The 14988-nt window shown below is 53.4% G+C and overlaps 1 protein-coding gene across 14 annotated transcripts in view; it reads right to left on the bottom strand.

Moving 5' to 3' along the window:
* The window catches only part of NAV1 (neuron navigator 1), a 272793-nt gene that overhangs the window by 164350 nt on the left and 93455 nt on the right, over positions 1-14988 (bottom strand). For 10 of the 14 annotated variants that reach the window (XM_078356800.1, XM_078356803.1, XM_078356799.1 and 7 more), the window contains one exon: positions 5269-6066. The exons of the other annotated variants lie outside the window; for them this stretch is intronic. In XM_078356800.1, the coding sequence (XP_078212926.1) occupies positions 5269-6066 (798 nt within the window). The remainder of the gene's footprint in view (positions 1-5268; positions 6067-14988) is intronic. 14 annotated transcript variants of the gene reach the window in all.

Below are 14988 nucleotides of genomic sequence, written 5' to 3'. Positions count from 1 at the left end.
CTGTCACTCGGAGAGTGTAAACAGAACACCCACATGCCTATGATGCTATAATGGGATTAATTTTGGTTTGAGGTGGGTGGCTGAACTAGACAATTTCCATTCTAGAGTTCGATGGAAGCTCAGGGAAGGGTGAGGGAAGTGGCGTGCTGTGTGGAGAGAAAGGGACTTGGCTGTCCCGGAAGACACCGCAGTGTGCTGCAGAGGTGACTGAGCTGCAGTTATGCAGCCTGGGGGCTCTGCTCAGCCTGCTCAATGCAGCACTGGCTCTCCCTTGCACCACATGGAGCAGCCTCACCTTCACCTTCGAGGTCAGAGGCTGTGAGGTGTGGTATGTGTGTGTGGAAGGATAGCTGCTGAGAAAGGTGAGATTGGAGGTTAGCAGAAGAGGAAGGATCTGGTGTTCACAGCCTGTGATGGGGCAGGTAGTAGGGGATGGGCAGTTGTAGCCACAGTATCAAATTGGGCAGGGAAAATGGGAAGGTGGGGGGAACAAGGAGAAAGTGTTAGGAAACATCCCCAGGTGACTTGGTCCTGCTACCCATTCAATCTAGGTCTAGAAGGGCCGTGGCCTGGGGTTGGAGCCATCAGTGATGGATGGTAAAGGTTATCTCCCTGGGTTGGTTTAAGCTTCAGGGAAGCAGAGTAGCTCTGGGCACTTCTCCATCGGTACTTTCTCCCCAGAACAGAGGAACTGCCCCTAGGACCTACTTACTCATCTATGCATTACTCTCAGAAGCAGAGCATGGGCTATGAGGATAACAGCTTTGCCTGCAGCAGTCAGAACAAGGCAATGCCCGAAGGAAAGGAACGTGACCTGGGTGGGGGCCCAAGCCTAGCCTTGGAAGAAACTTTCTGGACAGTGAGAAAAGAAATATTCTCGGTGCTAACCTGGAGGAAGGCAGGAGGTCTCACAGCCCCAAGGTTCTGTGCCAGTGCCTTCTACACACACACACACACACACACACACACACACACACACACACACTCTCTCTCTCTCTCTCTCTCTCTCTCTCTCCTTCAGGCTGCTGCACCTTGCCCCAGCCCTTCCTCCTGCCTGTGATTGATTCCACAGGCATCCTCCATCACTACCGCTGCTGCCCAGGGGAAAGGCAGAAGTGAGCTTTGTCCTCACTCTCCTGTGAGGCCTCAGGGAACGTGAGGGTGTTGGATAAGCTTCCACATATCACCTGTCTGTTCTGGTTTGGAGAATTCTCTACCCATCCCAGCCCCACAATGCACTGAATACAAAGGAAAACGAACACATTTCTTTTCCCTACTACTCAAAGTATCCCAGAGCACATTCTCTGGAGCAACTGATTCCATTGTACCGCCCCTCCCCCAAAAAAATCCACAGCAATCAACTGGCTTATAAATGAATAGCTTCCTGCCTTTCTTCCTCATTTCTACTTGGCCTGCACTTCTGAGGGTCTAACTGTTGTCATGACAACCCCTTGTGTGGGGTCCAGACACCTTCGTGAAGAGGAGGGACTGGGAGGTCCAGGTTCCTGGTTATTTTATGCCCTGACCTTGGGCAGTCTTAGCTGTCTCACTTTGCCCCCTTTTCCTGGAGGACTGAAGGAGGTAACAGGAACATCTGAGGTGTCAAAAGACTGGTTTTGCTCTGAGATCCTTAGGTCCAGGGCTGATGAGGTGGGAAGATCTGGGATACTACTGTAGTACACAGTCCCTGACTTGTAATTGTTCGGCTTTTTTGACTTTATGATCACATGAAAGTAATGGTAGAAACTATACTTCTAGTACCCATACAACCACTTTTACTCTTAGTATTCAATAAATTCCAAGAAATATCCAACTTTATTATGAAATAGGTTAATATAAGTGTTCTGAGCACGTTTAAGGTAGGCTAGGCTGAGCTATCATGTCTAGTAGGTGAGGTGTATTAAATGCATTTTTGACTTACAATATTTTCAACTTACAATGGGCTTAATGGGACATAACCCCAACATAAATTGAGGTGCATCTGTATTTTATTGCTCTGTATTAATACAGGCTCTCTTTAAGCCACTTGGGACATTTTCCAGGTCTGATCACCTTAATCTACACCCCTTCCCATCTCTATGGAGTAAGGATGAGTCATGGGAGGATCTCTTCCACTTGCAAATGAGGAAAGTGAGGAGATCTCAGAGCTCAGGACTTCTACGCAGAGAACTCAGGAATGCAGCCTCCAGCTCAGCCCCCAGACCCAGGCCAAGGGCCTGGTGGCCTTTCTTCCAGAGCCAAGCTGCCTGATGTGAGTATCAGGCCAGGGTCCAAAGGCATCTGATTCCTGGAATTAGCCCATTTGCCCTTGGTACTCACCCCTCAATCTTCCAAATTTCTAGGGTTCCCCAGTGGGACCCGAGTTATTTGGCAGCTTCCAAGGTTAGCGAAGGGACAGGGAGCCTGCCTAGACCATCTGGGACCCCAGCTGATTTCTGGGAAGGGGATGATCAGGTTTCAGTCCTTCTCTTTTATTACAGAAAGGCTCTGACTGGAAGCTGCCTCACTCCCACCCTCTCTCTGCCTCAGAAATTGGTTCTTGGCAGCTTCTCGGATCTAGGATGGTACCGGGAAGTGAATGTAACTGGACACTGAGCCTCACGGGTAGGGACAAATGCCCAGTGTCTTCAGTCACAATCCTGAAACATCAAGGCACCATTTTTCTCCCCAGAGGCCACCCTGCTCTCCACTGAGGGCCTGTCTGATACCTGAACCCCACCTTCATTGGTTCTGAAGACAATTCCCTCTGTGGTTCCCCTCCCTCTCCCCCTCCCTTCACACAGGCAGTCTGCCCTCCACCCTTGACACAGGGGAAAAGCTTAGACTGCAGGTCACCAGGTCCCCTCCTCTCCTTCTCACTACCATTTGACACCAGGCTCTGCCTTGCTACAGCCTGAACCAACGCTCCCAACCTTGGGTCCTCTCAGCTGGAGACAGGCAGGTTTGGGAGTTTCCATACTTCTCCCCCCGCCCCAGAGAGCTAAGCCCCTCAGCTCTCCGTGGGGTCATCAAGGCAGCTCTGGTGGCCCATGCCCAGTAGACACAGCCTTGGGCAGGTCCCTCTGCCTGCTGACTCTTCCTCTCTCAATCAGGTCTCCTAGGAAGAGCTGCAACTTAGGACTCAGGAGATCAATGCAGAATCTCCCTTCTACCATGAACTCATAGAGGCCTTTAAGAATCTCAATGCTTTTGACTCTGCATTTCCCCAACTGGGAAGTGGAGGTGTTCTCTCCTCACTTCCAGGTTTGCTGAGAGGCTCCGTGTCAGTGTGCTTTGAGAAGTGACAACTGCTGAGCAGGAATAAGGAACCACAGCTCAGCTTCTCCTCCTCTTCTGCCCTCCCTGCTCCTGCCATCCTCCCCACTCCTGCCTCTCCTCCCCACTCCCTAGCCAGCTCAGGACTGTTTGGTTCCTCTTGAGGAGCAACTAAGAGGGCTTCAATGGGCAGTCATCTTCTGGGACAGTGTGAGGACTTCCAGGTCTGGGGAGGACCCAGAGCAGCTAAGTCATCCCCAACAAGTACTGCTCTGACCTTGAAAAGGGGTCTGTGCCTTCTGCTATTCTGTGCCCTGACCCTCCCTTGCCCTCACCAACTCCCTCTCTCAGTCTGACACACATACACACACATAGTCCCTTCCTCTCCCACCCCAGGCCTCTCTGTAACAGGGGCCAGTTGCATTCTATCCATATCCCTCCTTGGTGCAGACAATTGTTTCATTAATTCTTTCCCTTATTGTCTCTCTTGCCCCATTGGACTACCAGGCTGGGCCTCTGATGGGCTCAGTCCCACACTGAAGACCGAAGGGCACACTCCCTTTACAGAGTGAGGCTGCCTGGTCAACTTCTGCACCCATCCAGCCATCCCCACCTTCAGTAGGGGATCCCTGGGGAAACGCCTGCTCTTCTTTTGCCCTTGTCCAGTCTCCCTATTGCCTCTGTAAAGCCCATCTGGGGCCTCCTGCGTGAGGATCAGTTCTCCAAAGGCCCAAATCCTTGACCCTGTCAGAGGACCCTCATCCTAGCCCGCACAGAAGTCGAGGGTCCCTGGGAAGACTGCAGCAGGCCGAACCGGTCTCCTCCGGCTTAGCATTCTCCAAGGCCGCCTGGGGAGCTCTCCCATCTTCCCCACCCGCCAAGCCCGTCACTCGGCCCCGCCCCTTCACACGGGCATGGGCACGCCCCTTCCCAGCCCCCAGCATGCGGGCAGCCTGCCGGGTACCCAGGAAGCTCGGGTCCCTCAGCGCTGGAGGACCTACATCCCAGCCCCCGCAACAAGTCCGCACAGCCAAGGCCTCGCCATCCTTGTCCCGTGGCCCCAACAGGGCCGGTGCCAGTTCCCGAGGCACTGCAGCCTGGCGTCCGGCACATCCCAGATCTAGCCCTCTCTGAGGGCAGGGGCTCTCCAGGGAAAGAAAGAGCAGTTCCGGGCCCGTTCCGGGTTTTTTTTTACATAGATTCTTCAAGCACGGAGAACAATGGAGCGGCTCTGCGCTTCCTCCACTCAAGCAAGCTTTGTTCCTCCCTTCCCGCCTGCTTGGCTTCCATTAGCCACAGGGCAAAGGCTTCCCGGTCAAACAAAAGTCTCGGAGCAAAAGCCCAGACCTTTCCACGCGCCCTAAAAGACCTGCGGGTGTAGGGGTTAGGGGCAAAGCCGGGGCAGAGGTGTAGGACGTACGCCCAGATGCGCGTGGCTGGCAGCCCGCCCACCCCCGGCCCTGGATGCTTCTCTTAGCCAGAATCCCCACACTGGGAAATACGACTCGCGCTCCCACTTGGGCTCCACAGTGGAAGTGGAGCCTCAGCTGTGTCCCGCGGCCAACCAGCCCTCACATCTGCTCTCCCACATCTGTCCCTTAGATCCGGGCTCTCTCCGGATGCTCTCCTTGCAATGCGGGATGCTCTTGTCAAGCGCAGGCCACACCAAAACGGAGGTTTCCACCAGTCCCAGATTCTGCCGTACTGGGATTCTCGCTGTATTTCTGAGAGCCTGTGACTCCCCGACCCCATTGTCCAGCCTCACCTCGGGCAGGCCACAGTCGAGCCCGGGTTCCCGCCTGCAATGTCTTTAAGAAGATACACTTGAGCCATGCGCATCTGGAGGTGGGCCAGCTCAGCACATCTGGGCGCAATGCCCCTCATAGCCTGCATGTGAACAGGAGGGCCCTCCGGGAAGGCGCAAGGGGAGGGGGCTTCGCTTTCCTCACACCTTCCCCAGCAGCTGGTTAGGAGAAAGCCAGGGGCGGGGCGGGGCGGGGCGGCAGGACTTACCCAGCATCTGGCTGAAAAGCAGCTGCTCCAGGTCTCCTAGCACGGTCACCACCAGCTCGGGGTCCACCTTGAGGAAGGCGCGCTCCTCCTGGCCCTTGGCGGAAGGGACGGGCCCAGAGCTCTTTTGCGCCTTGGCCTTGCTGGAGAGCAGCTCGTCGTCGGATTTGCCATCTTCGCTCACCGCCGCCTCAGGCGCCTTGCTGAGCGGCTTGACCTCCGCATAGGGTCCTCGAGGGATCCGGCTCGGCTTTCCCAGGCTGGGCGCGAGCGGAGCCAGGGGGGTCTTGGCGCCTCCAGCCGGGCTGCCCTTGGCCTGGAAGAGCGAGTGCTCTGACTTGGACAGCGTCTTGGACATCAGCGGAGCTTCACGGCCCTTGGACCCCACCTTGCCTAAGCCTTTGGGCGCCTTAGCCATATCGTCGCTCCACTCAGGCTCATAAAGCTGCAGCTTTTTCTCGGAGTCCGTAAGAAAAGAGAGGTTGGTAAGCGACTTCTGCTTGCGCAGGTTGGAGGCGGGCGGCCCGCCGGGGACACGGCTGTCCATGCTGCCGGACTTGAAGACCTTCAGCTCAGCCGCGCTGGCCTTGGCCATGCCGCCGCTGCCGCCCGGCGCCTTGGCGCGCTTGGGAAGCATGCCTTTGCCGTCCGCCGCCGCCGCCTTCCTGCCGGCGCCCCGCGGGTCGTCCGCGCCCTCGTCGCCGCCGCCGCCGCCGCTGCTCAGCTCCACCTCGGGCTGCACGCTCTTGACGCTGCTGCCCAGCATTCTGCCCGCGAGGAGCGCATGGACGATCCGCGCGTCTGCAGGCACGGAGGGGGGGGCAGGGGGCGGGAGCGCAGGAGGAGGCGGGGGAGGAGGAGGGGGAGAGAGAGGACGGAAGAAAACGGGGAAGGGGAGAGGAAGGGGGAGGGAGCCAGGGAGGAAGGAGGGAGGCAAGCCGAGGGCGCAGGGGAAAGAAACGCGAGGAAGGAAGCCAGGAAGAAGGAAAGAGCAGGGAAGCCAGGAAGCCGGAGAGCGATAGGGCGGGGTCGGAGGAAAAGGGGCGGGGCGGCGGGGAAAATACAAATTAAAATTTAAAAATCAGTTAAAGGAAGGATGGAAGCCCCGAAGCTCCTCTCACGCCCAGCGGTGCTTCGGTGTCCAGATCCGAGCCCGCGGCCTGCCTGCCTGCCTGTCAGTCCCGGGGACACCGCACTGCCGGGCAGCACCCCGGCCGCACTCAGCCAGCCAACCCGAGTAGAGGCTGCAGGCTGAGGCAGCGAGAGGAGGAAGGAGGGAAGGGGAAGGCGGGTAGCAAACAGGAGGAGGGGAGCGAGTGTGCGCACGGGGAGGGAGGTGGGGGAGAGAGAGTGTGTCTATTTCTGGCTCGGGAGGGGGAGGTATCTGCGAGCGGAGCTCAAGGGGCGGATGAGTGGGGGGTAGGGGGGAGATAAAGGATCCGACCAGTTTTTCTCCCAGCTTTCCGCGCAGAGGCGGGGCGGGTTCTTGGATTCTCTGAGGGCACGGGTGACCCCCTGCAGTGCCGGGAGAAAGATCTGTTGAGGAGGTGTGGAGATGCAGGTAAAAGAGACGGAGAGAGGGCGGCTCAGAATTCGGGAGGGAGAGGGCCCGTGGGCCTCGGAGAGATGTCGGAAGAAGGATGGAGCAATGATATCCAGGGTGCTCGTTCCCCTCCCCCAACCCCAAACCATCTTTGGTTTTCCCCCAGGAAATTCCCAGTCCCGCCCTACTTCAATCTCTGAGGCTCAAGGTTGCCCTCGGGAGCCCAGGATGTAGGGTAATGGGGGTAGGACATGGGGGGCTTGGAGAGAAGGGGCTCAGGGTTGACTGGGGAGGGGGCTGAGAGCTTTGTAGGGGAAGAAGTAACTCTTGAAATCAGGAGACTGGGTTTCCCTTCCACTTAACCACATGACCTTGTCAAAGTCATTGAGCCCCTCTGGTTCTGTTTTCTTTTGCAGTGGGTATACCTGCTTCATAGATAGAAGATCTTTGGAACTGTAAAGGCCTGTGTCAAACCAGGGAATCAACAGGAGGCTTTGCCCTGGGTTCCCTGCCTGCCAGAGCTAAAGCTTAGCTGCAGAGTGCTTTCAAAAGATGTTTCCCTAGCCTTTCTTCCTTCCCTCCTACCTGGGCCTGGGGACAGGGATGGGGTGGAGAGGGAACAAGAGCCAGAGGGAGTTAGGCCAAAGTTTGCCTAGGACTGTACCTCAGTAGAGGAACACTGCCCATCCTCTTATGGCCTCCCAAGTCAGGGCCAGGTTGCCTGAGCAAAAGGCTCTCAGGAGAGGTGAGGGACAAGAGAAAGTGGAGGCGAATTCCCTAAAGCAAAGGCTGCTCCAGGAGGGGTGGGACCCAGTTGGAGCCACACTCTAGGGATTGTACAGTCCATTTTGCCAGAATGTGGTAACCATCAGATGATCTCTCCACCCTGAACACAACCTCCATCTCTCTAGCTCCTTTCCTCCCTTTCCCCTAGAATCTGAAGAATTGTATGTGAGTCTCATGGTTCACGCACTCTTGTAACACTAATCATCGCCTCATGCCTGGTGTGAAATGTATTTCTGTCTCTGTCTGTCTCCCCCACCAGCACAGAACCTCTCCCAGTGTAGAGTCATTTCACTAAGCACCTTGTATGGGCAAGGGTTGCAACTTTGTTGGTTAAATTGATTTGGAGGCCTGAGCACTGTCCACTGGGTCTGTACCCTGCATGACTCTTGGGTTCTGGTGGTATCTCAGGACTATCTGCCTTCCAGATTGAGATACCATAAAATCTGCAAAGACAGGGATCATAGCAGAAAGGATAAGACACTGAGAATATAGAGTTCTCAAGTAGACGGGTGTTTGGTAAGAAGCATGGACTCTTAGCTAAGTCTTGGAGACACAGAAGAAGACGGTGACTGTCCTGGAGGAATTCTGGACTCTTGTATTTCCTGTCTGGCAGGAAATACAAAATAGACAATACAAGACTTGAGGAAATAATAATCCTGTCCCTGTGAAAAAAGCAATGTCACACACATCAACACATTCATCTCAGGTAGACATAGTTGTATATGTTCTAATTACAGGAATAACAAGAGGAGTGGAGGACAGGAGTTGGGTGCAGAGGTTTACGAGAGGATTCTGTACTGTCTGCAATGCACGATGCACACTGGCTTTAGAGGCTTGTGTCTAGCATTAGGAAACTCAGGGGAGGAACCCTTCCAAATAGGAAATCACAAGCAGTGAAGAACTGGTTAAAGGGATGTAAGTGGTATCATGCCAGAACTTGGCCCAGGTACAGAAAGTACCCAAAGGATGAGGCCAATCATGGGACTTTCTTTCTGGGTACACACGAAGTACCCATGCTTATGTCCAAACATGAGGTCCCAGCTCAAGCAAGGGATCAAGCCCCACCTTTGTTGTCAAATCTTTTAGTAAGTACAACCATGCCCTTCCTCCCCCATCCTGCAGGCTACTTGTAGTGAAATCACAAGCCATCACTTCTACAGTCTTCATCCTTACTTATTGGTCATTCTCTAATTTACACGAGATGCCCCTAACTCAATCACATGAGAACCACACCTTTCCTAAAAATAGCAATTTAAGAATCTGACAACACCAGCTCTCTGACTTGCCAGGTTACAGTTGTTCCTACTTGTTGTCTCAATATCCTCTTTCTGCTTGTAAATTCATCTTTTCCTTAGCAGACAAAGGGAAATTCACTGGCTACCATCCTGGCCAAGAAAGCTTATTTTCACTGTGTATGTTTTCACTGTGACACATTCCACCCAGTGTATAGTGCTGTGAGCAAAACCTGGTTCCCTCTCCCCAGTTTAATTTGGTCCCTTGTCTCTGACTCCCATGCCTGTAGATTAGTGCCTCTCAAATTCTTTAGAACTGCTACAAACACGGTTCCACTTGTTGCTCTGTCCACTTGCACTTCCTTGTCCCCTTATGCCCTCTCCCCAGGGCCTGATCTTCCTTCCTTCCTTCCGGGTTATCTTGCTCTCTTATTTGATCTGGTGTTTTGGCCTGGTCCCTTTGCCCTCTCCTTATTCCTCTTTGTTCCTCTGTACGTCGTCTCACGCTCTCATGGGATATCCTACTCCCCAAATCCCAAGTCCTTTCGCTTCCTTCAATAAACAGCTCCTGAAATTATGCTTCTTTTGAGAAGAGAAAAAAGTGTTGTCCATAAGAGAGGCCTCCTCCCTGCCATCTAACCCTAGTGCTCCACTGTCTCTCCTGCATGAAATGTCACCTGTCGGTTTATAACACTGAAGACGCTTTCTATGCACATCCCATGAGTTAATCCAGCGCCAATCCCCTTGAGCACCAGTCTCTGTGCACTGTCATTCTTTAAAGGGCCTTGCCATGGCCAGGTGCTGGTCCTTTTAAATGGCCATCTTGGCATCCAGGAAGTTTCTGACACTTCCTAATGTGACCTCTCCCTTTATCTGGCTCTTTTTGATTCTTTTCACATCCCATGAGTTTCCCACTATCCTCTACTGCAGTGGGAGCGCTCTGCTGCCGTGGCAACAGCCATTCCAACATCAGTCGATAAAACCAATATGTGCAGAATGTTCCTTCGAGTGATTCCTAAAAAGCAAAGGACCTGCCCTGTCACAGTATCCCCAAACCCAGTCCTGAGCCCTGTCCACTGGGCCATTTACTCCTTCTCTACCCTGCAAGAATGACAGGCTTCAAATGGTCCTCTGAAGAGAGATCCTACCATCAATGATCAATGAAGAGGCTATGTGATGAGGGAGAGGCCTGGCTGGGCAGACAGCGGTGCTAGTGATATCAGTAACCAAGTTTCTAAAGGGGTGGAGAAAGAGGCTGGTTTGGAATTATGAAAGTCCCCAGTCCCCAGCACCCCAAAGACCAGCTCATTGCCCCACTCCTCTCTTTCCAAAAGGCATTGGTAGTTTCTCGAATGGCGATAAGATGAGTGATTTGGCCATATCTGTTGACAGGTAAAGCAATTTGAGGAATGAAGACATAGGCATACAGCCAAGGAGACCCAGGCTGTGTGATTTCACATTCTCATGCCCCTGTAATTAGAAATGGATGTAACCTGGGTGTATGTTGGGGGTCTGGGGAATCTGCCAGTTGGGACTATGTTAGGAGAACTGGGGGTCAGGGGGAGCCAAAGAGAGGAGAGGGTGGGAAGGTAGCCTAGGCTGTCCCCACCTCATTGACCTTGAAAGGTGACCTCAGGGCCGGGTGTGGTGGCTCACGCCTGTAATCCAAGCACTTTGGGAGGCGGAGATGGGTGGATCATTTGAGGTCAGGAATTCGAGACCAGCCTAGCCAACGTGGTGAAATCCTGTCCCTGCTAAAAATACAAAAATTAGCTGGGCGATAGTGGCACATGCCTGTAATCCCAGCTACCTGAGAGGAGAATGGCTTGAGCCTGGGAGGCGGAGGTTGTGGTGAGCTGAGATAATGCCGCTGCACCACTCCACTCTGGGCAACAGAGTGGGACCCTGTCAGAAAGAAAGAGAGAGAGAGAGGGAGAGAGAGAGAAGAAAAGAGGGAAGGAAGGAAGGAGGGAAGAAGAAAGGGAGGGAGGGAGGGAAGGAAGGAAGGAAGGAAGGAAGGAAGGAAGGAAGGAAGGAAGGAAGGAAGGAAGGAAGGAAGGAAGGGGACCTTGGGAGAAGGAGAAATCTGAGGGAGGAAGAAGGGGGCATGTGAGTCCATACTTGGCTCCCTCCAGGGCTAAGGGCAGAGCAGGGGAGGTTTTGCTTGATTTCTGGGACCACAGTCAGGATCTGGAGAGCAAGGGCTGGAAACCCAGCCACATGGCTCCTCAAGCCTAGCCATGTGGACCAGCATGGAGCTGTTGCTGCCCAACTGAGTGACAAGCATTTTCTATACATTTTTCCTGCCTAGACACCTACCATGAGGTCTCCTTATCACCTCCCAGTAGATGCCAACACCCCTGCCTTTGTGGAGCGCCCTCTAGCCTTTGCTCCACCATGTCATTCCCTCATGTCATTCCAGCTATGAGTAGGGACTCCTTGAGCACCCAAAATGCAGGCAAGGCCAGGCTAGGGCTGCAGAAATAGCTGATGCACGAGCGCAGTCTTGTCTGCATCTGGATGACCAGCTAGTTTTCTCTGCGGTATCCTCCAGCACCTATCGTAGCCGGCACTGACTACTTGTGCCTTGCTCAGTGCCGGCTACGATAGGTGCTGGAGGATACCACAGAGAAAAAAGACCAAAATTCTTGTCCTCGTGAACTTATATTCTAATGGGTAAGAAAGACAATAAATTAGAGAGAGATGTTAGTTACGAAAAAGTGCTAAGAAGAAAAAAGCAGGAAGGGGAATCTGAACTATTCAGGGGCAGGGGTGAATGTTCCATACGGTGGCCCAAAAAAGCCTGCACTGAGAAGGAGAACATTTGAGTAAAGACAGCAAGGAAGACAGGGAGCAATTTGGGAGCAAATGGATATCTGAGAAAATTTCCGGACAGAGGGAAGAGCCCACCAGGATCAAAGGCCCTGAGGGTGAGTGTGCCTGATATTTTCTTTCTTTTCTTTTCTTTTTTTGAGACAGGGTCTCACTCTCACCCTGTCACCCAGCCTGGAGTGTGGTGGTGCAATCACAGTGCGCTGCAGCCCCGACCTCCTGGGCTGTAGGTGTGCACCACCATGCCTGGCTAATTTTTTTTAAGTTTTGTAGAGACAGGGTTTCGGTATGTTGCCCAGGCTGGTCTCAAACTCTTGGGCACAACTGATCCTTTGGCCTCAGCCTCCCACAGTGTTGGGATTACAGGTGTGAGCCACTGCACCTGGACGTGTCTGCTGTTTTCAAAGGAAAACAAGGAGATGAATGAGCGTGGCTGGAAAGAAAGGGAGAGGACAGGGGTGGGGGATGAGGTCAGAGAGGTAATGTGAGGCCAGGGCAGAGAGGGCCTTTTAGGACATTACGAGGGCTTGGCCGTTTACTCCCAGTGAGATGGGAACCTTGGCAGGTTGGGAGCAGAGAGTGACATGACCTGGCTTGAAAAGGTCACTTTGGCTGCTGTGTGGGGAGCAAATTGCTGGGCTCAAGGGCAGATGCAGTTGCAATCACCCAAGTGAGAGATGATAGTGGCTTGGAACTGGGTGGTGACTGTCATGGTGGTAAGAAGTGGTCAGATGTATTTTGAAGCTGTTAGACTTTGCTATTGGCCAAATGTGGGTGTGCGGGAAAGAGGAACCAAGAATGTCCCCCAAGGATTTGGGCCTAGACAACTCTAAGATGGGAAGGCTCCAGCTGGTTTTGGAGGCAGAGTTAGAATCCTCTCTTCTTCCTGGCCCTCTTAAGGCCAAATCTACCTCCTCTAGGCTGCCTTCCCTGACTCTCCCACAGAGTTCACTGCAGCCACCTTCATCGCTTCCTAATGTCCAGGGCTGTCATTCCTCATTCACTCATTGGTGTTTTCCAAGGAACCATCTTCCTTTGAACTTTTTCTCAAAACCCATCCCAGCTCTATGCACATAGTGGGATCTCAGAAATATTTGGTGAATGACGATTGATTACATGAATGAATGCGTGACTCAGAACAGATGTGTAGGGAATTGTAAACAGCAGTGACCTCTTAATACCCCATGGCAAGACACAGTGCAGCTGGTGTGTGGAATGGAAGCCAAGCTTCTGGGATGGTGGCCCAACAGCATCTTTTCTCCCTTCCCTGCAGCCCTGGGCCAGAGTGAGGCCAGTGGACCCTCACCTTGCTCCTTGAAGGAAGCTCCAGTTCTTCAGAAGAATGACCTCGGGGCAGTCAGGGCTGAAACCCTCTCCTGCACCTAGATCTCTGCTCTGCCCAGAGGCATGGGGAGAGTTTCACTGCACCTCTGGGAGGCAGGGGGAAAATGGACGAAGTCTCCTCACAGCCCAGGCAGTAATCCCAGCTGGGACTTCAGCCCCATCCCCCACTCCCACTTGCAGAAAAAAAGGAGACAGTAGACACAGCAGTCCAATGTGGATGCTCTGGGTGGCTCACACCTCCAGGGCCTCATTCAGGAAACCTTCCTAGGTTGGTCCATTAGCCCACCCACTACCTTGGCTTTGCCAGGGTGTTGGTAGTTGACACACGTCTGTGGACACTGCAGGTCCCTGGCTCACCCTCTCTGGTCCCAGAAGACTCCCTGAGCTCAGTGGTGGGGGATTTTTACTCTGGACTACAGGTGTGTGGCCTCTGAAGAGAGATTTGTTGCCTTCTGGTCTACTGGGGAAAATGAGGCAGAGAAAACTAGAGGCTGGGAGTGAAGCCAGAGGTCATGGGCCTCAGTCTGCCCTCTGGCTCAACCATCTCGGGGGAGCTTCCAGAAGGGTGGAAATGCTGAGAAATTCTAAGCTGCAACCCACATTCCTTGGAGCTCACAGCTGCCTGGACACATCTTCCCCGAATCTCTATGCCAACAGGGCAGGGGTAGAGCAGGGATGAGCCTGCCCGTCGTGTGAAAGGATAGAGGCAGAAATGAGGTCCCTTAGAAGGAAAACAAGTCACCACTAGTCACACAAGTAAACAAGACCAGAGCCTAAAGCCCCATGTCCCCAGCTGGAGGCCGGGAATCCCCAGGCTGGGATGGGGACAGGGCACAGGCCCTTCCTTCAGAGGCAGGATTCTCAGGGCTGTGTAACCCTGGAGGGAGTGGAAACTGGTTGAAGGCTCCTGGGAGGGCCTGTTCCAGACCTGGGACGGGAGGATAGGAGCTGGAATCCAAAAAACTGACCCATCTTCAGCCAAGGATTTCTCAATAGGAAAGTCAGGGGCTGGGGAGGGCTGACTCAGAGCTGGGCTATTGCTCCTCCCAAGTGCTCCGGCCCCCAGGCTAGAACACAGGACCTCTATTTCTCGTGACTGCTTTCTCAGCAGGGGAGCCCTGGCGGTGTGCAACAAGGCACGGGGTTTCTCCTTCCTCTCCTGGGGGACCGAGGTGCAGGATCCCCAAGTATTGAGACCTGCCTTCTCCTTTTAAAGCCAGAACTCCGTGATCTCCTGCAGGGAAGCATCTCTCTGACCCTGATGACCTAGATGGCCTCCCAGGGAAAGACAGTCCCCTGCCCTCTGCCATCTGGCTGCCTTAGAGGCCGGTACTGGCCAATACACAGTTCGTAAGCCCTTCCTCACTCTGGCTTCACCTGCTGGAAACCTTGCCCTCTAATGCTGTCCTCTAAATGCCCCTGGTCTAGGCCTGACCCCCAACCCTGCACCTTTGCTTTGCTCTGCCCTTTTCCTGAATGCCTTCTGTTATATGAATTCAAATCCAATTCTCCATTCAAGGCCCAGCTTCAGGGCCGCCTCCTCTAGGAGGCCTTCTCTGACTACCCCATCCCACACTGCTTTTTGCCTTTCCTACCCACTGATTATAGTCAGGGGCCATGTAGTCACATTCTGCCTACTTATATCCCAGGGAGATATTCTCTCTTGCCAGCTGAATTGTAAGTGCCCTACATAGGTTAGTTGGTAAGGGCTCACTGATGCTTGCTGAACTGAAGGACAGGGGATCCTACAGTTACTAAGCACCTCCTATTGCCAGGGACCTTCTTAGACATATAACTTTCATTATTTCATAAAACCCTATGAAATAGAGGCTATCTTTATCTTCATTTTACAGAGAAATGCACTTGCCCCAAGACCACACAGCAGCTGCTGGTGGAATCAGAATTTGAATACAGGTCTGTGTGTGTTCCACATCTTCCCATAACTTCATGCTATTACCATGCAGCTATTTCTAGAGACTTGCTTAA

Source organism: Callithrix jacchus, chromosome 19, assembly GCF_049354715.1.
Source record: "Callithrix jacchus isolate 240 chromosome 19, calJac240_pri, whole genome shotgun sequence".
In the NCBI taxonomy this organism is placed as follows: Eukaryota; Metazoa; Chordata; class Mammalia; order Primates; family Cebidae; genus Callithrix; species Callithrix jacchus.
This window is presented reverse-complemented; position numbering and strand designations above follow the sequence as displayed.